This window comes from Corvus cornix, chromosome 2, assembly GCF_000738735.6.
Source record: "Corvus cornix cornix isolate S_Up_H32 chromosome 2, ASM73873v5, whole genome shotgun sequence".
NCBI classification, from domain to species: domain Eukaryota; kingdom Metazoa; phylum Chordata; class Aves; order Passeriformes; family Corvidae; genus Corvus; species Corvus cornix.
Window position 1 is genome coordinate 43,928,805 of NC_046333.1, and position 21,922 is coordinate 43,950,726.

Consider the following 21,922-nt stretch of genomic DNA (forward strand, 5'->3'; position numbering starts at 1 on the left):
CTCTGGGGATCGCCGGGCAGGCCAGGGCTGGAACCGGCAGCGCCATCGGCCGCAGAGGGCGGCCCGGCCACGGCCACGGGCTTCCGACCGGCGTGCGGGACTCCCGCCGTGAGGAAGGGGCGAGCCGGAGGCACTTGAGCGCGCTGACCCTCAGCCCGCCGCCCCTCACCCTCCTCTCCTCTCCCCTTCCCTCCACTGCCTCCTCCCCGTCCGAGCCCACCCTGGGATCCCGGGATCCCGGGATCCCCCGGCCCGCTCCCCACTGCCCCTACCCGCCGCCGCATCACGTGACGGGAAGTCCCGCCCGCGTGCCCCGTCAGGCGCCGCCTCTTCCCGTCCGCCGGTCCCGCTCCCGCCGCTTCCCGGCGCCATGGCCGTGTTCCACGATGAGGTGGAGATCGAGGACTTCGAGTACGACGAGGAGACCGGGACCTACAGCTACCCGTGCCCCTGCGGGGACCGATTTCTCATCACGCGGGTGAGGGACGGCCGGGCAGGGCGAGGGGGAGAACAGGGTGGTGCGGCCCGTGGGCCGCGCAGGCGGCGGGGCCCTGACCGCTCTCCCGGGGCTTTTACAGGAGGACCTGGAGAACGGGGAGGACGTGGCCACCTGCCCCAGCTGCTCCCTGATCCTGCGCGTCATTTACGACCAGGTGGGTGCGCGGGGAGAGCAGTGGGACGCGGTTCCAGCCTGGTTCCTCTGAGTCCCGGTTTGCCGCCCCATGCGGGAAGCACGGGGCAGCGTTTAAAAATCCCTGATTTGGGACTACGTTTCCTGCCCGATCTCTTGTTATTCTGGTCTCCTTCTGCCGTTTTTGGGCTTTAAAACACGCCTGCCTGGGTGGGCGTGGGGTAGGACACAGGCGGGACGAAATCAGTGATGGGAATGAAGAGCTCTTGTGACTGACTCCGGCAGCCCAGGCAGCAGCCTGGTAGCTTTTCTCACCTGGTGGGCAGATTTCGGCTTTCAAGTTTTGGGAAACAGATTCATACCACTTAAAATCACTCTGTTTTCTAGCCTGGCTGTATCTCGTGGTGTTTTTGAGGTAGAGGAGATCCAAAACCAATGTAAATCGCCTAAATCCCTGCTTGCTGTCTTTAGGAGCAGTTCATGCGGGATGAAGTCGTGGCAGAACCTTTGCCAAACAAGGAATTGGTCAAGTGCTGATGAATGCATCGTGGACTGTGCTGCTTTGGGATGAGAAAGTATGGGGATGGTGACTGCGGAAAGAGATGTGGTCCTCCTCCTAGAAATGCTTGCTGCTGTGGGTTACAAGTGCAATAATTGTCTGTCTTCCTAACATGAATGAGGGTTTTCTGGGACATCAAACACATGAATGGGTTTTGTTCCAAGGGGTTATACTTAAAAAAAAAAAAAAAAAAAAGTTGCTCTGTGTATTCCAGAAGACTTGAGAAGACTTGATTATAATCCTGATTTACAGCAGGTCAATACACAGATGAAGAGTGTGGAGTTGGGAAAATTACAACATTTAGTCTAGCAGTGGCTTCTTAGCCTGTGGAAAAAAACAGGCTTTGTGTGGTTATATGCGAGTGTGAAATGGCATAGAGAGCTGAAATGTTGGGAGGCAAGACTTAGGAGTCCTTAGGACACAATGCCATACAGAGTTGACGCAGTGCAGCATCTCCCAGGATGTGTGCTTGTGTTCTTCGTATGGGCAGAAAACAAGAGACCCAGAGCCAACATTTACCCAGTGCTGGTAAATTGTTTTTACTCCTGTAAGCACAAGGAAGGTGCAGTTGTCTGTGTATCTGCATTAGGGGCAACACTTGAGTTGGGGCAGATTTGTTTCTTAAATTGCTTCTAATGTTGCTTTGAAAGAACTTTGGTAATTGTTGCCACATGACTCTGACATAATAGTGATAATACTTTTATGGGTGTTGTGTGAAATGGAGTCAACTATTTTTTTACCTCTGCACAGCTACTAATGTGCAAATGGACTGGAACTCGAAGTGGGTTGTATTTTACCCCTATTTTCTCAAAAACTTTGTGGTTTGACTGTTGCAGTAGATATAAAATGGGCTGCAGTTCTTTGTGCCATTTGTAGTAAATTTCTCAGCCTTCCTTTATTAGATTCTGTCACTTCCTGGATAGGACATGCACACATTTCACTGAATTAATAAAGGCATTTTTTTAATGTAGAAAAGAGGTGGGAGAACCTACTCCACACTGATTCCACGACTGCTTCTTGAATTACAAGCCACTGCACTTAAAGATTTTTGTGGTCATTCCTGTGTTTTAATAGGCTTTGACATCTATGTGGCTAAATTTGGGGGGAAGTACCTGTTAAGAGTTTATAAGCTATTTTGCTCCAGGCACTAAAGATAAGCAAGTTTTACTGGATTCTTGCATTTAGTTATTTTTGTTCTTACAGCATTCTGTGAATGTTGAACACTGTAGTTATTTTAAGAAAAGGAGAGAAAAAGAAAACTACACCTAGCTGGAAGTTTCGAATGCAGTAAGCACAACCCTGAGTGTTTCCATGCCTAAACCAGGAGGTGGCACTCGTGTTACTTTGATATCTGTGCTTAAAAAAAATGAATGTTGTGGTACTTTGGTTAGCTATGCCTTATCAAATATTTATTTTGACTATTTAAATAAAGATGTTTAAGATTCCACCAGTGGTTATAATGGGCCATTACTTATTCTGTTCCTGCACCAGCCACAATGATTGCCAGAGGTCTTGAGTTGCTGCTGCTGGGTGATGATAGTGGAAGCTCTTCAGGCTGGTTAATAAAAACTTTCAATCTATCAGTAGATGCTGTAAGGCAAACTTACAGAAACCCTACCTAAGCCCCTGTTCAGATTTCTAGTGCATAAACACCTTCATGATTTTTCCACAGGTGTTCTAAATAAAAGGAATTATATCAATTTTCAAATGCAAGACCAGGGAATGTGTGCTCTGATGTAATGCATCAAAATGAGTTGCCAGGTGTATCATCTCTAAAAATGGATAGATTTTGCAGAAATCATTGACCAGATTTTGTTATGTAGTGAAGGTCAGGCCCTTCCTGACTCAGAAAACTTGTGTTGAGAATTATTTGTGCTCTATATGGTTAAATTCCTGCATGGTTGTAAAAAGCGTTAATCAACTGAATTTTGCTTGGCAGGTGCCAAGTAAACATAGCATGTAACAAGTTTTTAATTGATTTTTAGTTGTGTTTCGCACTCATCTGAAATACAGGTATTGGGTTTTTCAAAAGTAATTTTAGGAAAATTAATTAGTTCATTACATCAGTTGGGACTGTCAGTGCTTGAAGTTTCTTACCTGGTGTGAATTGTAGAACGCAATTTACATGCACATTAAAATTACTTGATCACATAGTGTGTCTATCAAAGCTTTAACACAGTGTGCATGATATATACTTTTCTGGAGTTTTTTTTACAGCATACAACAGAAAGGTGGTGTGGCTGACTGTTAGAAAAGGATGTGGCCACATTTGCACACATAAATTACTTTCAACTCTTGTCTCATTTCAGGGTCTTGAGGGACTCAAGACAGTAGTTGCTGTTCCTTGCAAAAAGGAGGCAAAACAAGGATGGGTGTCACGTTTCTTTCTTTTTGTTGCGCTTTGAGAGTCTGAGAGAGACATTTAAAAACCGTTGAGCTGTTCTGTTGTTTTCCCTTCTGCTCTGCAGAGAGGAGTCCTGCAGCAAGAGTTCATCCTTCATGAAAGCTCAGCAATGCTAAAGCCAAAGGGCTGCCCACTCTTGTCTTTTGTTAACTTGTAAGAAGCTTTTGACTCCAGTGATTGCAGTCATCTTTTAAAAATATTCTTTCATACTGTGTAATTCCAGAACACCAGTCAGGGCAGTCTGAGTAACCCATCAGAAATGTCCCTCGTCAGGAATTCAGTCACAAGATTTCCTCAGAGCGCCACAGGCTCTGGTCCCTCCTGAGTTACTTGTGTATTATGTGCTCTTACAAACCAGTAGCTCACTTTTTTTCTCAAAAGGCAATTGTGTAGGACGCAAAGAAGACTTTTGTTTGCTACTTGTATCTGACAAGCAGATTGATTGATCATGTGTTTGATTAGGTCCTTGGGTCTGTACAGAGGAGTCCAGTGTGGTGAAAACAGCATCACATGAACATTAATGGAGTACTTCATACTTGGTAGAGACTAGAGAGGGTGAAACAATTTATGATGAGTTTCAGATATTCAAGCTGTGAAATTTCTCATACTGTTGAACACCTCTGAACTCCTGTGTAACACTGAAAACAAGCAGTACGCTCTTGTTGCCACAATTTTGTGGGAAGAAATGGAAGATAACTTGGTCTTCATTAAACTAAAGAGGCTTAGCCTCCCTGATCAGTCAGATTCTTGTTTGCATTTCAAAGAAACTTGCTGAGAAGGTCATGTACTTCCGGCTCATTGTGCCTGTATGTCAGTGGTGTACATGATTAGTTTTGAATAGTTGCTCTAGAAGTCTGTGACACAGACCCTGGACCTTCAAGAGGTGAGGTCATTAGGCCACTAATTTTGCTGTTGCAGTTGTTTCATTGTCCATGTATCAGGGAAATTGTAGTGTCCTAGAGGACCCTTTATAAGTACCTTGACATATCTTCTCTCCATCACAGTTCTTAATTTTGATTCTCAGCACCAGTCAAAAAAAAAAGTCTTCCTTGCAGAGCATCAGAGCTAAAGATCATTACACAGGTCACCAAGTCTATCTACCAAGAAGCAGATACTGATTAATTTCAAATAAACCAGCAAAATTTCATTTAAGTTAGTGAACTGAAAACTACATATTGTCATGAAGACAAGCAGTTTCTGAATCTTCCATTTCCATCTCTTCCAATTTAACACTCAGATCATGCTAACTGTAGGGATAGGTATTTGTTACACTGAAAACTTCTTGAAATGTTTTTACAAATAAGATTTATCAAGATGTTTAGTGCAGTAGTTAAAGTTTGCCATGAATTTTCTCCTAGCAGTTCCACGTGGATTGCTTTGATTCTACTTCGTGGTAACTTAAAATGCTAATTTCTCAATATCTCTCCATAGTAGCCATGGCAGTAGCCAGAGGATCCTGTGAAGATGCTGGGCTCATGAGCCCTGAAACTGGTCAAACCTGGTGAGTGACAGAGGCAACAACTGAGAGAAGCTGTGCCAAGAGCGAAAACAGCTGTCACAGTGCCACCTGTGGTCAGGGAGGAAGTGGGTCAAAGGGACCAACCAAAAGGATAGAACCTTAAGTGACCCATCATCACTCCTTCCCACCCCTTGCTGTCACCATTTTGATCTGTTTGCACACCAGGTCACCTCTCCAAAATTCTTGGCAGCTTACCAGTCCAGCACAGGCTTCCTGTCATGTGCAAAATCATTGCTGTGCCATTGACCCTGTCAGTGAGTGCAGCCAGGCAAGAGAAGCTTGCCCTGAAGGTATGGTGGAGTGCAAAGGTCAGAGCACAGGTGCCCCATCCAGAGGTGGTAATTTTTAATTTTTATATCAAAACTGAGATACTTATCTTGTTGCTTGCTGAACCTGTTGGTTTAGGGAAAGATCCAACTATTAAGACTCGGGGTAAAATCAGCAGGAGCTGGCAATAAGTCACTTCTTCCGTGACCTATTCAGGGCCTTTCCTGCTCCATGGCAAATGCTTTTATTTTGGTCTCAGTTGTCCTTCTGGACAAGTCAGAGGACAACTTTTTGAAACATTCAGTACTTCCAGTAAAAGATTTCCATCCACCAGAACACTAAATAGCTGCACCACTTCTTAGCATGATCTTTGTGGATGAACTCCTATGGTGTTTATACAAAATACCAATTTCTGGTATACTTTTAGTAACAATGACTATTTCACACTGCATAGAAAAAAATGACAATTTTCAGGGGAGGGCTTTCCCCCCCCCCCCCCCCCCCATCTTGAAAATGATACTATTTAGCAGTTTTTATTTCTGCATGTCTCTGATCATAGGCCTGTTGTTGATTCTTTCCGTGAAAATTTCGTACATATCCAACACAATACCATCTTAAGGTATTTGGTTTTAGACAATAGCAAGACTGCAGCATAAATTTATCATTTTTATCACTCTATAATGGATTAGAACTGATTTTTTGCCCTGTGACGGATGTTAAGATTAATGTTCATTTAATGACAAAAAAAAGTAGATAAAACATGAGCCCTTACTTATCCTACTTGCTCACTCATTAGGGTAGAATACATTTGACTTTTTATATTATGCAGAGGTCTCTGTGGCCCCCAGCGCACTGCACAGGTCTTCCCACATTGATGGGTTCTGGTGTACATCCCTTAGCTAGAACCAGACTTTGAATTTAGATATGTAAACAGTCTGGAGGCAGAGATCCAGACAAAACACCTGTCAGTCTCACAGTCTCTCTTGCAGAACTACTCAAGAGGGTCATTTCAGAGCCAGTAAGGAAAGCTTCTGTCCTGGAGGCTGAGCTGGACTGTGGCAGCAAAATATGTGAGTGCATCAGAGCAGGACTGACTGTCCCAGGGCAGACCAAGGTCTTCTTGGTCCCATCCCATCCCCAGCACTGCCCAGCAGCTAATGAAGAGTCCATGCAAGCATTTGGGGATACTTCCCTAAAACCCTCCCACACAATTTGAAGGTCATGGACTTTTTGAGACTGATGTATTGTTGTTTAATACCATGAACAATACATATGTTTCGATGAATTTGTCCAATCACTTCTGGAATCCACATCACGACTTAAAATCCACTGCATCCCATGGAAGGGAATTGCCCAAGTTAACTGTGCTTTATGAAGAGACATGTCTCATTGTTTCTTTTGAACCCACTGCACTGGGGTTCCTTTAAAGACACCTTTTGGATAGGAAGAGACAGTGTTCTGCTCTCAGCTCTCTAGCCTACTGAGGACTGTTTAGATTTTTTCCTTATTTTTCTGCACCATTTTTGAAAGGGAAATAAGAACTGTGCACAATTCTAGACCCAGGTGCATCATGCATACATTTGCATAGTGATATTTGTTCTTTGTTCTGCTCTCTATTTTCCAAAAATTCCTAACATATGGTGTTCTTTTTTGACACTTGGTGAGCACTGGGCTGACATTATCTTAGAACTTATGTTTAATAAGGAAATAACTTTTTAGAATCTAAGGCTTAGAATAACCTTGTCTTTCTCCTTCTGTCTCTTGCTCATGGCCTAGGTGGTTTTTAGAAGACAAGGTGATCTAAGTGAGGTATCATGGGTTCAGGTGGTTTTTCTGCTAGTCCCTCCCACAACCTCCTAACAGCGGCTGATGAAGGTGTGCAGGCTCCATGCATTTTGGTAGCACTGTCCAAGACTGGTTTATCTCCACTCCTCCCATCATTTAGCTGGCTTTATTTGTTTAATATTGTAATATGTTACTTCCCTTCCATGTTCATTTTAATTAGCCCTATTGCACTTCTTACGTTACTTCATCTCTCCCTTCAAAGCTGCATCTGTGTGCCTCCTGTATTTCCTTGTCTCATGGCTTTCCTCATGGTTATCTGAGTTTTCTGGGCAGTGACGCCTTCTATTTGAGTTGATGCAGTCTTTCAATGTGAGATTTCTTTTAGTTTTGTGTACACTGTATTTGCTTTCCTAAAAGAAGTAGGGATACTGCCCAAGATGCACATATGAAATAGTGTGCTTTTTGAAAGGGCAAAGAATATTTTCTTTCATTCAAATCTACTATTTCCTTGTAACTTTGTTTTCTAGTATTGGCCCTCAGGGGGAAGTCTTAGCCTGAATAAATCATGAATGATAAATGTGATAGACTGAAGGATTCTTGCTTTTCCTTGTGAAGAAGGGGTTAATTATAACTCACAGTTTCTCTCCTCTTGCAGAACTACTCAAGATGAAGCTATTTCTTGGAAGAATACCCTTAGGAAGTTAGTGACCTAGAATGAGTTTGGCATAGAATTGCCTTTTAGCCTTAACTGTGATATTTGCTACTGCTGTCTCCTAGACAAATGGGTTTTGACAGGCTTTGCAAACAGCCTGAGGTCAGAGCCTACGAGCTTTCCTTGGGCAAGTAAAAGCTGTGGTGTCAGGAACTTAATATGTTTTTTGAGACAAACATCAAAATTCCCAAACCTGGGGAGGGTGCACAGTGGGGCAGTGACAGGCAAATGCAACCCCTCACAGGACTGGGAAAAGGACATGGCAAGCAGCTAAACATGGTCCCTGCCAGGGATTGTTCACGAAGTTCAAGCTCTGCTTTGAACTGGAATGAAGACTGTATTTTTAATATCCCTTGACATAAGGCCCAGAAGAGAGCAGGTGATGGCACACCAAACTGGCACCCTGCCTTGGGCATCAAAATATGCTTCTGTGGCCCCTACACCTCCACCACAAACTGCTTAGCTACCTAGAGGTGGGATTTTGCTGTGGATGAGCAAAAGGGTGAGCAAAAGGGTGAGCAGCAGAGAGGCCTGATACCTAAGCTTTTCCTGTGTGGATTTCCTCTATGCACACTGAACTGAGGGTAGTGGGGCAGCCTGGGGGGATGCATGATTCGGGGCCCACCTCCTCCTACTTAGTAGAGGAAGGATTTTCTTCCCATCCCAGCTGCTTGTTCAGGCACTAACCTCAGAATTTGTTTCTCACTCGGTAAATCTCACAAGTATCCCAGTAGTTAGGACTCTTTGGTTATCTCCTGTGCATACACAGGTGGGGGGTGATGTATAGGAGATGCACACTGGAAGAATTTATTCTGGCCCCTAAAAAACACTCTGACTCTTGCAGATCCTTAGATCGTTTTTTTTTTCCTTGATACTTTTTTTCAAGTCTGGGATTTTCGTAACTGAAGGAGAATTCAAATAAATCAGCAACCAGAGTAAATGCCAAGCAACCACAGTTAAACTTTGTCAGTTTTTAGACTAATAGACCCCCTTCTCAAGATATTGTGCCTAACAGGATTTGATTGCGCTTTCTTGGCCAGAGAATTTCTGTCAGTACTTCTGCCAAATGCACGGTCTCACAGAGGGAGGATTTGATAGAGATCCAGGTTAAGTCAGCCTCTTCATTCAGAGACAGTGACTGCCAGCCCCACACAGGCTGCAGCAGGGCCACCCAAATGTCGAGTTTCCACTGAGGAAGGCCAAGTTCCCCATATTCTTTTTTATTTTTGCAACCGTAGCAGGGCTGTGTCCTTGGGTTCTTTCCATGCCAAATAAAGTGTCTGCACATTTTGTCTGGTTCAGTTTTGTACGGTTGAGGCCTTTATAGCAGAGGCACCTGCAAAAATAGAACTCTGAAGAAACAGATTCATTTCTGACAGGTTAACCAACCTGAGGAGTAGGAAATTATTGTGCTAGATCTGTAAATACATTTGCAGCTTGCCTTGCAAGGGCAGCTTGTGAAAATTAAACTGGCTGGGAATATCCTGAGCCCTAGGCATAGAGCACCCTCTGAGACACAGCTTATATAAAATGTTCCGAGGCAGATCCTGCCATCCAGCACAGCCGTGCAAATCTGGAGTAATGCAGGCTTTAGGGATGTTACTTCAGATCCACTTCACCCAACAGAAGAGCAGAATTTAAATGAATTACCCATGAAGAGAGAATAAAGAACATGTGCAGTAAATAATACATTTCTGGGTTTTTTGCCCTTCATGACTCTCTCTCATAAATGTTTCAGCCTCAGTCTGATTGCTGCTTCACTGTGTCAGCCAAAAAACCAGACTGAGCAAGTGCATTTCAGTGTCATTCCCATCTGAGGCTGTTATGGCTCAGGGAGAGACAGAAGCACAGACAAAACCCTGATTTCTAAGAGCACGACATTGTCCTCACCAGAGCCATATTTGAAATGCCTCATGACACATTCTGTGACATCCCTTGGTCAGATACAGCTCCCATTTTGTTTATTTTTTATCTCTTGCAGAACTGAAAAATAGGTAGGAGAGAGGGAAAGCAATTGTAAATTCATAAAAATCAGTTTGGTCCCAAAGTGTCAACTGAAGTATTTCATCATTTATGAAATAATTAATTTTATTCTGAAGAAGTCAATATGACATCTCACAGTATTTCTCACCCTGGCACTATCCTGCCACCCAGGCTGGCACTTGACACCAACCTTGTGTAATTTTGGCTCCTCCAAAACCTAATTTCTCAGGGGATGTTATGAGTATTTTTTTATATTTTCTTTTTTTTCTTTACATTACAGTTGGATCCTTTCTGTGCACTTATTTAATTCAGCTGTACAATCTCTATTACAATACCCTTCAAATGTAAGATACCTGATTGGAATTAGCCTCTGCCACCATAAAGTGACCTTGCTTCATGAGGTCAGGCTGTGATTCCCACCACTGGATGCACCTGAACATTCCCCTGCTGTGTTACGCATGTTCTTGATTGTTGGGGAAGATGAAACAAGAAAGCCTTGTAAATATGATTGCCTGACAAAAGATTTTGGGAATATGAAAACTACAGGCAACATCGAAATGAAAGCCACTTTTGAAATACCAAGTCTTAGTTACTGAACAACTAGAAAACAATGGTATGGCCGACTGAAGGTAATCCCCTCTTGATGGAACAATACCCTCTGCTTGCAAGCAGTCCAAGGGTCAGAGCAGACCCTACTAGCTCAGCAGAAGGGGTCCAAAGAGTAGTTTTTAGAAGTTAAGATGTAACACTCTATGGTAATATAAGAACTCTTATAGGCTGTATGTAAATGCTATAGGATTTGTATCTCGTATTAGATTGGTTAGTGACAATTAGAATATTCAGTACAGAAGATGATTTATTGTATTGTAACCAGGACTTCAGACACTTCGATTCCTTACCACTCTTCATTCCTTTCCTTCCTTACTTCCACTCTTGCTCTTACACCCTCTCTCTCTCTCTCACCTGCTTACTCTCTTGGGCCTGCTCAGAGCTGAGTCTGGCAGCTCTGAGCAGTGCCCCAATACCCAAGCTTTTTACAATAAACCGACTGTGTCCCAAGACCTGCCTATAGAGATCTCTCCGTCTCCATCCGTCCCGCCCGTAACCTACACTTGATGTTCCTGAGCAGTTGTCCAACACTAACTCAGGAGCAAAATACCTTGCTGAGATTTGAGGAGCCACATCCACACCTGAAATATCCTTTTCAGAAAATCTGAAACTACTCAGTTTTATAGTCTACTTTCTTACTGAGCCGACTGCCTTATTTTAAACTTCTCAAATGTGTTTTATCAATATGAAACACTGTTTACTTTTGCTCATTCTTGCACTTTCCAGTCTTTACCATGCAGATTCTTTCCGGCATTTTCCCACAGATGTAGCATTTTGTAATTCATTGCTTGTGACTGCCAAGAAATGACAATTCCAAGACTGTCCATAGTAAATGAGATGAACCTCTTAAAGAGGGACAAAACCTCAGCTACAGATTTGTGCGTCTTTCTGACATGTCCAGCTGGAAAAATCTTGGTCTCTGTAGAACAGATGACCACCTGTACATTCTCACTCTGTGAGAAATACCTCCTCCATCTTGTCAATTCTGCTGGTACTTGCTGTGTTCTCCATTGCTGTGTCTTTCTATTGCCAAAACCAAGAAAAAAAAGAATACGGTTCTCCTGTGTTCTAATGGATGTAGACTTTTTCCACATGTAAGGGGTTTACTAATTTTGCTATTTATTTTGCAGGTGTGTTTTAAACATTTTTAATAATAGAGTTGCACTGATGAGACCTATGCCCTTTTTGCAGCTTAATATGCTCTTCTGTTCAGAGAGACAAAACATTGGCCTGGCAGACCTAAATCCACAAAGTTGAGGGGTTTTAACAGTACTGGCACAGGTGCAATGATCTGGCAAAGGGGTGCAGAGAAAACCCAACCCAATTTTTTTGTTGTCAAGAGTCAAAATGGGAGCTATCTGGAAGGACAGGGTTTCATGGTCTGCACTACATTTCCAATCTTTATCAGTCTTCCTACTAAGAAGCAGAAAATTTGTGGTTTTATCTGACATCCAGAGTCACCTTGAAACCCCGTAATGAAATATCAATAATTGAGGATAGCTGTTTGCTAAAAAGATTACTGACAGGTATGAAATAACAGTCAGCAATACCTATAAATATATTTTATGTCTTGGTCATTTTCCTGGCAGACTTCAGTCTTTCATTGAGTAGCAGCCCTGGATTTGAACACTTATGCACAGAAGAATAGTAGGATGTTTTTGGGGGCGCTGGAGGGGAGAAAGTGGAGCTTTTTTTTAAAAATTAGTGTACCATGATGTTCCTTGGTTAGCACAAAAGTGTAATTCCCTCCACAAGTGCAGAGGTCTGTTTCAGTTTATTCTTTTTGCAGTATGCTGTATATAAAGAAAAACAAGATGAGATAACTCTTCCTGGAGAAAATCCAGAATTTTAATTAAAGAAATGGCATTTTCACATTGATTTCTTACTGGCTGGAGTTCATGGCCATACTGCCCGTATTTGCTTTTGTGTTAAGAGCTTTCCAGATGACCTTCTCTACAAATGCCTTTTTTCCCTGCCACTAGAGGTCATAAAAACAATAAAGAATGGAGACACAACATACCCATTAATTTGGGACTAGAACATTTTTACAAGGTGGACCTGAGTCTGTGGTCCTGGAAGCCCCCAGGAGGGGGACAGCATGCGTTAATGTTATGCAGACTGAAGGAAAGGCATCAGAATTGGACCCAAAAGATTAGAAGTCACATTTCTCTACCTTTGCATGTTGTCTTTAAATTCAGAGTGCTCAAAAATCACCAAGTTTCTCAAATTCATGAGGTCACTTTATGACCTGAAGTCTTTCAGATAGCACATCATGGTTATGGACATCAACATCTTTTTTCAGGCTTCTTGCCTTTTAATTCATGTTTTCATGCTTTTCACTCTAACACAGTAACTAATTCAAAGTAAAAATGAAGGATGTTTGAAAATGGACATTCTTATCTAAGCTGTTTCTGACAATAGCTGTAACTTTATTTAAATCACTACAACATCAACATGAACCGCATAATATCTGTTACAGAGGCCTAAGACTGAGAATAAGACTTAGGTTTTTTTTAAAAATTACCTCACTAACTTCAAAACCCTTTCTGTCATTAATTGCTACTAAATGCAGCAACACCTGCTGGTAAAAGAAGTGGCCTGACTTTGAACTCCAATCAGAGATTCTCAATTGTTTGTTTTATGTACCTGGTTCAGTTCTGCTGCTGAGGTTGACAGTCATGTCAATGAGCTGTCCACATTCCCTTTTTCACTGCTCCCACTTCAGGAAGCAAATATGTTCAGTTCTACACATGAAAATGTAAAAAAGCCTTTCCTTGTCAGGCATGTCATTAGGAACCAGTACTTGCAACAGAAACCTGAGGCTGCTGTCATTGTAGTAGCCTAGTTGGGTTGTTCTGCTGTGTTCCAGTGCCATAAAAAGAAATGGACAGATGTACTTCGGAACTGAAATGAAATTCACTTTTTCCCATTTGCCTCTTTATTCTTTCTCTCTGTTAAGAATCGAATTATGATTTTCCTTGTTTTGCTGAGTCTGCGGTCTTTGCTAGCACGTAATTGTTGTAGACATGTTCACACGAGCTGGCAGTAAAGGTCCAGAAAAACAATTTTTTATCAAAATTTGCCAGTGTGTTGAAAGCAAGACAGCCCAGAGGAAAAGGTTCTTTCTTATGATGGGTGACAAGGAAGTAGAACCCAGCACCTTGCCATGGGCAGCCTGGCCTGGGGAACCTCTTTCATCACTGCCTGTGTGAGCATCCCAGCTCTGTTTCAGAGAGCAGAGAAAACAGTGGGTCTTGTTCCACACTGAAACCAAACTCAGAAACCTTGGAAACTCCTCAAAATGGAATCACCACTGTCTGCCAAGTCTGAGCATCATGTTACATCTAATCTTGAATGAAACTGCCAAAATTGTATATTTTTCAGAGAAGACAGACATCTTCTTGTAATTAGCAAATTATGGTCTCATTGTTCTTACTTTGCTTATCAAGTTATTTTCCAGTGTCAAGACCTATTTTGTTTCACCCTTTCCTCTCGTCGCTGATTTAAGAGTTGTTCTTAGCACTAGAGAATCTTAAGAGTTCTGTCACGGGCTGCACGCAGAAGGTTGTTCCAACAGCAGGAGCTGGACCCGAAACCATTCATGGTTTATGTAAAACTAAAAGTTATTTCCTTAGCATCAGCATCAGGCTCTGTTCCTGGGCTTGTGCGCGTGTGAATCTATGCAGACACCACAGACTGACCGCAGGTTGCTGCTCTAGGAAATTAATGTTTCCTTTGCTTCTGCAAACAGAGGAATCAACAGCAAACTGCCCTGAAGAAATGGCTCTTGCCAGTGTCTGGGAGCTTGCTATGGCAGCCCGGGATCCGTCAGCTGGACTGCGTGAGCTCAGGAAGCACCAGTGCTCAGCCAGACTGAGTGGTCTTCCAGGCTCTGTGGTTTGTTGACTGATTTGTAGGCGAAGGCAGCTCTTGGCACCACAGATGGTAAGTTTTTGATGAGTATGACACACAGAGAAACTAGGTAAGACAACAAAAAGCCAGGAGTTTATAAGACAACTTGTCCAATGAGAAATTTCCTGCAAGACTTATTTTTTAATTGACATGATGGGTTTTATGTGTCTGCCCGCTTGAAATATTTTGACTATTAAACTCTGTTCACTGCTGGGCTCTTGATTTCTAAGCAGGCAAATTGTGTGCTAATAAGAGGGAAAGCAGAAGAGGGTGACAGTAATGCAATGACCTGTTGTCTCTGTAGGGCTGTTTTGCATCAAACATTTTGGTTTGGCTATAGCTTTTGACCACTTTTGGTTTGTAGAGTAATCCCAAACTAGATGTATAAAGGGTGATTGACAGAAGCAGCCTTCCAATGGCTTGTACTCAGATATAAATATCTGATGTTCTCCATCTTGAACTCCTGATACATCAAAGTACCAGTTGATTTTCTTTCAGAGCTGCAATTAAATTTTTTGTGTAATTATTACATTAAATGATAAAAAAGAGGCTGTAAAAACCCCCAGTTTTCACCTAATAGCATATTAAGAAGTGAATAAAAAATACCATGAAAAATACAATACTAAAGGATGTAATCCTTTAAAGCTCATTTATGCCTGTAACAATGTAAGTGACATTATTAGATTATTTGTTACCAGTCTGTAAGACTGAGGGACTAATGAATGCGGGAGCAATCTTTTGAGTAATTGCACAAAATAAGTTAGATATTTTAAAATATATTTGGTGGTTTTATATTATGCATATTTTAAAAAAGTTGATTACTTTCACCTTTTTCTCAATTCGTAACACAGAATTACCATTGGTATAAATAAATATCACGATAGTATTACCAAAGGTCATGGATTCTAGGAAAGGTCACTGTACAGCTACTTAGAAACTGAATAATGCATTCAGCCCTTACTTAGGCTGGTCTACCTGTAACTTAGGTTCAAGCTAAGAAGAACCTTGCAAACAATCCTGGCACCTGTATCTGTTCTGTGTCATGAAAATTCTGCTGCAGCTTTCCAGCCTACTCAGCAGAAATTTATAGAACATTTATTATTCCTATTAGACTTAACATCTTAAAAATATTATAGAGACACTTCTGAAAATTTAAATTCTTATTCCTTTGGGACCAGATCATGCTGTAACACAGCATCCTACACAGTGGGGTCTCTCAGTTTGCGAACAAAGAAGCTGTCTTGGAAAAGTGTGCTGTTGGATTTAACTCATTTGAGGAAACTGCAGATGGTAGCAAGTTTGTTCTTGGCTGTCACCTCTGTGCCTGAAGCCAGATCTTGGGGGAATTGGAAGAGCTGGGCACTGGGGTTGGGCTCCTGGAAGGGGTTTTAGCCTGGGGAACCTTTGGGATTATTTTCCTTCCACTTAACTCCAGTTTAAAATTTATATATGACATCTAAATTAATCATCAAGAATCCCTCCCTAATCAGTAGAGAAAGCAAGCATTTCTAGATAGTGATTTACTCATATTGGTTGAGTACTTGCCATTGGTTACCTCTGGAAGTGTTCTCTGCTCACCAGTAAAAGAAACTTAGACAACTACCTCAGTTGTGACTACTGTTCAGGCAGCCCCATTTAGCAGAGGTGAATCCTGTTCCATGTGTCTAAAGCATAATAATCCCCAAGAGTGCTAGCTAATTAAAAAAAAAAAAATTAAAATTAGCAGCTAGAAAGATAGCAAAACTACTATGGCTGCTCTCTCAAGTCATGTAGCCAGATTGTTTTTCCAAAACATCTTTCCAAACCACCTGGTGAATAAGCAGCTGTGAGCTGCCTGAAGAGTATGCCAGAGTTCATGCTTTCCAGGGACTCTACATTTGGAGTCCTTATTCAGACCTTTCTAATGAAACCAGTGGAAATTATGGCAAAGGTCTGCAAAATCAAGCCCCCTCTAAGATGCTGGCAGGGGCAAGTCCTCCTGTACATTTCTGTAAGACTGTCAGGTGATGGCTAAATGAGGGTATTGCCACTGGATGCTTTCCGACTGGGTTTTTTGCAGACTAGCTGTGCTGCAGCGTGAGGAAAACAAGGCATTAAGAAATCATAACACAATGAAGGAAATAAAAATACATTTTTCTGTTCACTGATACACTTTATTCAGGGCAGACACGTGCAGTTTGCATAGCTTAAAAACATGGACTTAAAAACATGTTACCTATTTGCAAAACACTTCTTTTTTACTCTCTTCCAATATGTTTGTAGTTTGAATCAAACTGCTGGAGATAAAATGAGATAGTCAGAATCTGAAAGCTCTCACTCACATGTCACCTTCCAGCTGTTATGGAAACCCAGGCTGTTACTGTTCTCGTCTTGGATCCCTGAATATAGCTCCATTCCTTCCTGAGGAGATCAGTAATGGAAGCTATTGCATTTTAATCAGCAGACAGTATTACAGCTCAATGAACATCTCCAAGGAAGGACCTGGAAGCACCTACACGTGGACTGAGAGATACCCTCAACATTTCTGTGCTACAGGATTTAGCATGAAGGTTGATAAACCTTCTTTCCCCATTTAGACTTCAGGTTAACACATGGAGAGAAATGCTGCTATTGTTTCTCTGTGTCAGTGATGGCACCTCACCTAACAGGACAAACCCCAATGGCCAGCCCCAGGGCCAACACTGACTGCGTCAACTGGGGCTCGGTTTAAAAGTACTTTGAATAATATTTCAAGTCTTCATTTTCTTCCATTTACCATGAGCTGGGAGAGGAATAAACCAGGCTGTTTAGTAAGGGCTGTCACTGAAAGGTGACCTGCTCTTGAATCTGACCTTTTAGCTCAGCTTCATGGGTGGGTTTGGCTCAAAGCACTCACTGTGCCTGAGTTGCACAATTCAAAGAAACAGGTGGAGTTACACTCTAAGATATTTATTCGTGTTATGCTGGAATTCCTTTGCTCTTGCCTGAGGCTCTGCTTCAGAGGCCGTCAAAGTTTAAACTGCTTCATTCTTGCATGAAACATTTTGTCCTTACAGTTTTCTCCTGTCACTGGGAATTAGCGGAACCTGAAATGTTGACCTTGTCTAAATACAGAACTGAAAGTAATTCCATGTTTTGTGGTGCTCAAAGCATCATTGTCTGCTAGTATTGCATGAAAGTTGGGTAAAAATGAGGAAAACTATCAGCATCCTTAGCTGCCACTCTTTGTTGAGCCCAGTTCCATGAGGAGAAGAGTTTAGATGATGGATCTAACCACAGGGGCAAAGTCTAAATGACCACAATGAGGAAACAGTATTGGTACAAGCAACCAATTCATTTAAAAGGTGTATAGGAGAAAAACTAGGAAAAACAGGGATAGATGCTTTGCCTTTGGTTTTTTAAATTTGTGTGTACTAAGTTATGTTTATATTAGAGGGAAGTGTGCTCCACAATCCATGTCCCCTGGCTGCCTTAGTACGGAGACCTCCTAGACCACATTGTAGCTCCCTTCTGGCCCATGCTCTGGAATTTAGTTCCCTTGGAAACCAAACACACATTTACTCTGTTACTAAGTGAAACAAGTGTATTAACAATTATTTTCTAAATGGTACTGCATCATATATTTTCATTTTATTTTTTGAAGAGGTATTAGGTAACATATTTTTCTATTGTACATATATCTACAGCAAACCTTACTTTCTAGGCTTTTATCATTATGTTAAAAAGTAGTATAAATGAAGATGTCCATGTCTCTGAAATTTAATTCCAAACATTTCCCCTCTAAAAAATATTTTCATTCTTCGTGATAAATATCACTTGTGTTCAATTACCATATTTGTATACACATTTTTTTAACATTTACCTAAATTCTGAAGGATTATATCCCCAGTGCAGTGTCCAAAATATAATAAATAATACATAATAAAAAAATCTGGCATACTTATAATTTAAAATAAAGGAATCACGTGTCATTAACAAAAGCATTTTACTCAGCTTTTATGCAATTAAAAAATTCTCTTTTCTCACCCTAGATTTGGGCAATGGTCAGGGATCACTTGGTGTTCTGGAAGAGGTATCTACCATCCTCTCAGCTGAAAATTAAAGCAATTTCCAGAATGTCACCGGGAATTTTAAATGACACAGCAGAAGCAGTAATAGATTCTGATGCTATTAAAGAAAGCATAAGTGGTAATCAAGATGATTGGAGTGATGCCTGAACACAGTGTAGAATCTGTAGCACTCAAAGCAGGCAGACAGCTAGACACTGGGAGATGTTTTGGACGACACAACACAGAATGCTCTTTGTGTCTTCTGTTGTAACCAATTTTATATGCTTGGTACGAATTTATTATGATTTACTGAGAGCAGGTGACTGGAAGGCTCTGAGCAGAATATTCTGTTACTCCTTCCTTTCTCTAAAGTCTAAACAATGTGCTGTACATTTAAAAAACCTCACAATTTTCTGTCTCTTGAAAAGAATTCAAAACCTAAGAGAGTTTCATTAATGATGTCATTCCCCTTTAATATATACATAGGACTATAACTGATTTACACTATAAATCAGATGTGGTGCTGATGTGGGAAGACTCCCAAATCTTTGTTCTGTCTTAGCAGGCTCTTGGAAAGTGTTGTCATCACTGATTTTATCTTCAAAATGGACAGTACCTTAATGAGATACTGAAGTGGAAGTTTGCTTGGCTAGTGCATACTGTGTGAGACCATTCTTGTTACTTAACCTCATCTCTCATTCACTCCTTTGAAAGACAGCAGGTCAGCAGCAATGGAGGCTCTACAGAAGAAGCTTCTTTAGAAAATTTGGTCTTTTCAGGATCATCTTGAAGACCCACGACAGCAAGAATCTACACAATCTTCTTGGCTAAAACTGACAGCTTGAAAGACTTAACTCAAGGTGCAAGCAAATTGAAGCAAACCAATATTTTTTCCTAGGTAGCCACTGTTGAAACTGTTTCCCTTCACTTGCTGTTTTCAGCCAGTACTTCTGTTACTGTAACAATAATAGTAATAATAATAATAGTAATAATAATAACAGTAATAAACTCATCCCATGGCTTTACAAGAGCAGATGGATGCTGCTGATTCCTTCTATTCCCAAATAAGCAGAGAAGTTGTTACCCTCCTTACTACCACAAAAGTTTCCTGAGGAGTTGTCCTTAAATATAATTAAAACAACAACAAAAAAAATTGTTAATATTTCAGTCTCATTCTCTCATCCAAATTAGACTGTGGACAAGGATTTAAGGAAGGGTGTGCCAAACATTGAGGACTGTTAGTATTCCAAGTCAATTAGAGCATTTAGTGCCTAATTAACTGTTCATTTATGCTCTGTGTAATCTCACAGAGAGTAGAAATTTGGCTCAGGCTAATTGGAAAACAAAATTTTTGCTATTACATGTGGAAACATCTATTACTTTTATACATACAAAACCTATTTTGTTTTATATGAGTTGAGGGCACTGTAAAACAAGGCTAAACTCCTGTCCTAGTTTGGCTGGCTTCCTCTTACAATTTCAAAAGTCTCACATTTTTTCCTGTATCCTCAGTAGTCATAGAATATGCTGAAGACAAGCTGTCTGGCAGCCAATTTTCCATGTTTCCTTCAAAGGGCAAACTTAACTGCCTTCTGCAATAGCAGAGTTGAGAATTTATTGATTCTCACAGTCTCTCTATTCCCTGCTTCACAGAAAAAATAGAAATTTTAGCTAGAGCTGGATTAACCAAGAGCCGGGCTTTCAAATGAGAGGCATTCCTGACTTCCCTGCATGCTGCAGCAAACACAAACATCTTTCTTGTCCTTGCAGGAAATGGATCTTAAATCCCAAGCAGAAGTAATGTTACACTTTGGAGACTTGACCTCTTCAGAGACCTGTCATCATCTCTGACGTAGCCCATGGGAACGTTCAAATTGCCACACCTGATTTGCATTCTTGTTACATGCACACAAAAACAAGTCCTTCTCATCTTCACTCTTTCCTGCCTCTATGCACTTGCCAGAAAGGACATGGACAATCATTCCATTCTACAAGATGAAAGAAGAAGGGAAAGAAAGAAAAAATTAGAAATGAGGGATCTCTAGTAAAAGCTAGGCCATGTTTCAGAAAATTTCACCAGTAATGACTGGTTGTTCAAATTTTTTTACGCAATACTCCAAACACAACGACTGGATTTAGGTTTGTGCCCAGAGCGTGGTGAATATTCGTAGTTCCTTTTGAAGCTAACATGAGTGGTAGGTGCAGAATGCTTTTCCACCACTATTTTTTCCCTATGGCTACAGGTTGTCATCAGCATCAACCTCAGTACTACAGGCCACAACATTTCATACGGACCAATGCTTCCCTTAGGAATCAAACCAAATTACAGTAGGAACTGTACCAGATGATTGCTGCATCCCTACAACTACAGTAACTGCTATTTTCCTAGGCTCTCCCAGAGCGTGACATTTTTCAGTCTTGCTGAGAAGTTTGTGCTCTGCTGGGTGAAGTTCACTGAAAAACAGGGAATTCTTCTAACAGGAAGTTTTCTCTTCTCTTACAATGCAGGAGAAAATGTAATGATTCCCATTTAGAGCTTCACAAAGGGCTCTCATTTGGGAGGGGTCAGGATTTTCAAACCCTTCCTCAATCCGAAAGAAATGGGAAAGGATTTGCCCTGCTCTTATTTTCACAACCCCTGATTCTGATTCTCTTCCTATAAGGCCAGCAAGACATAGGAATTCAGGTAGGATTTCTGTAGTTCGTATTTCTAAACTAAATGTATTTCACATTGACAGTGTAAATGGGCAAGAGACATCCTAATTTTTCTGGGTGAAAAAGGTACAGAAGTGAAACATGCCCTTCAAATACCTCATCCCTTCCTCACACACAAATCCTGAAATCACAGTGATTCCACAATGATCCCACAGTCACCATCAGCTGCCTTTCCCCCATGGCAGAGCCACTACTGACCTCCTGGACATCCCAGTGCTGGTTGCTGCTGTCTGTCTCCTTCGTACAGTTTTGAGGGATAACCTTCCCACGTCTGACATCAAAGCAAAGCAGCGGAGCAGAACCAAGCCGGATTTCCTTCACGCTGTTATATTCAAAGTGCTGGAAAAGGGAGGGTTTGTTTGAAAAGTGACGGATGGACATCCCAGTTCATTTTTAAATGCTAATTCTAAAGACAATTTCCTGTACATGTTTGTTAAGATGCAACCCAAACATGAGTGACAGAGACCCAACAGCCTTGACCCTTCAAAGCAGTCCTCCCTGCTAGCTAATTCTGGCATAACTATTTACCTAAAAAAGGGCTTTGTGAACTATGATTATGTATAACGTAAACCCACCCTGCCATAAAATTTTCCAGTTAAATAAATATTTGAACAGAAGGGTGTTTCTCACAGTGTCTTCACACACTGCAGTTTGAAATGTGCCTGCAGCTTATCCTGAGCTCAGAGTGAGCAGCAAAACTCGCTTGGGACTTGGAGTAAATATCTGCAGCCAGTCTGTATTGGTTTGGCTTCTCTTATTGCATAAATTTGCTAGACTAATGCTAGATTGGGAGTCTAC

The 21,922-nt window shown here is 41.5% G+C and overlaps 3 protein-coding genes across 8 annotated transcripts in view; 1 reads left to right on the forward strand and 2 right to left on the reverse strand.

Moving 5' to 3' along the window:
• OXNAD1 (oxidoreductase NAD binding domain containing 1) overlaps positions 1-392 on the reverse strand; it is a 19,878-nt gene extending 19,486 nt beyond the window's left edge. For 2 of the 4 annotated variants that reach the window (XM_039548523.1, XM_039548522.1), the window contains exon 1: positions 273-383. In XM_039548523.1, coding sequence (XP_039404457.1) covers positions 273-372 — 100 coding nt within the window. In that variant the 5' untranslated portion in view covers positions 373-383. Of the gene's footprint in view, positions 1-272 lie in introns of all 4 variants that reach the window. The other 2 variants (XM_039548521.1, XM_039548520.1) reach the window with 2 other exon arrangements.
• Positions 347-19,434, forward strand: DPH3 (diphthamide biosynthesis 3). Of its 2 annotated transcripts, none has more exons than XM_039548525.1 (3): positions 347-478; positions 579-653; positions 1,103-2,637. In XM_039548525.1, exons 1-3 carry the CDS (start codon positions 371-373, stop codon positions 1,166-1,168), a joined length of 249 nt encoding a protein of 82 aa, XP_039404459.1. In that variant the 5' UTR covers positions 347-370; the 3' UTR covers positions 1,169-2,637. The 2 variants fall into 2 exon arrangements, with proteins under 2 accessions (XP_039404459.1, XP_039404458.1); XM_039548524.1 differs by lacking the exon at positions 1,103-2,637 and adding an exon at positions 14,221-19,434 and having other exon boundaries at positions 350-478.
• GALNT15 (polypeptide N-acetylgalactosaminyltransferase 15) overlaps positions 17,784-21,922 on the reverse strand; it is a 30,517-nt gene continuing 26,378 nt past the window's right edge. For both annotated transcript variants that reach the window (XM_039548517.1, XM_039548518.1), the window contains exons 10-11: positions 21,323-21,463; positions 17,784-20,397 (exon numbers count right to left, since the gene is read on the reverse strand). In XM_039548517.1, the coding sequence (XP_039404451.1) occupies positions 20,251-20,397; positions 21,323-21,463 (288 nt within the window). In that variant the 3' untranslated portion in view covers positions 17,784-20,250. The remainder of the gene's footprint in view (positions 20,398-21,322; positions 21,464-21,922) is intronic.

What these genes read in the sequence shown, in the direction of transcription:
- DPH3 (XM_039548524.1), top strand. Translation starts at nt 371, where the DNA reads ATGGCCGTGTTCCACGATGAGGTGGAGATCGAGGACTTCGAGTACGAC. An exon ending in ACCGATTTCTCATCACGCGG is followed by an intron (nt 479 to 578) that starts GTGAGGGACGGC and finishes GGGCTTTTACAG; the next exon opens with GAGGACCTGGAGAACGGGGA. An exon ending in TGCGCGTCATTTACGACCAG is followed by an intron (nt 654 to 14,220) that starts GTGGGTGCGCGG and finishes TTCTGCAAACAG; the next exon opens with AGGAATCAACAGCAAACTGC.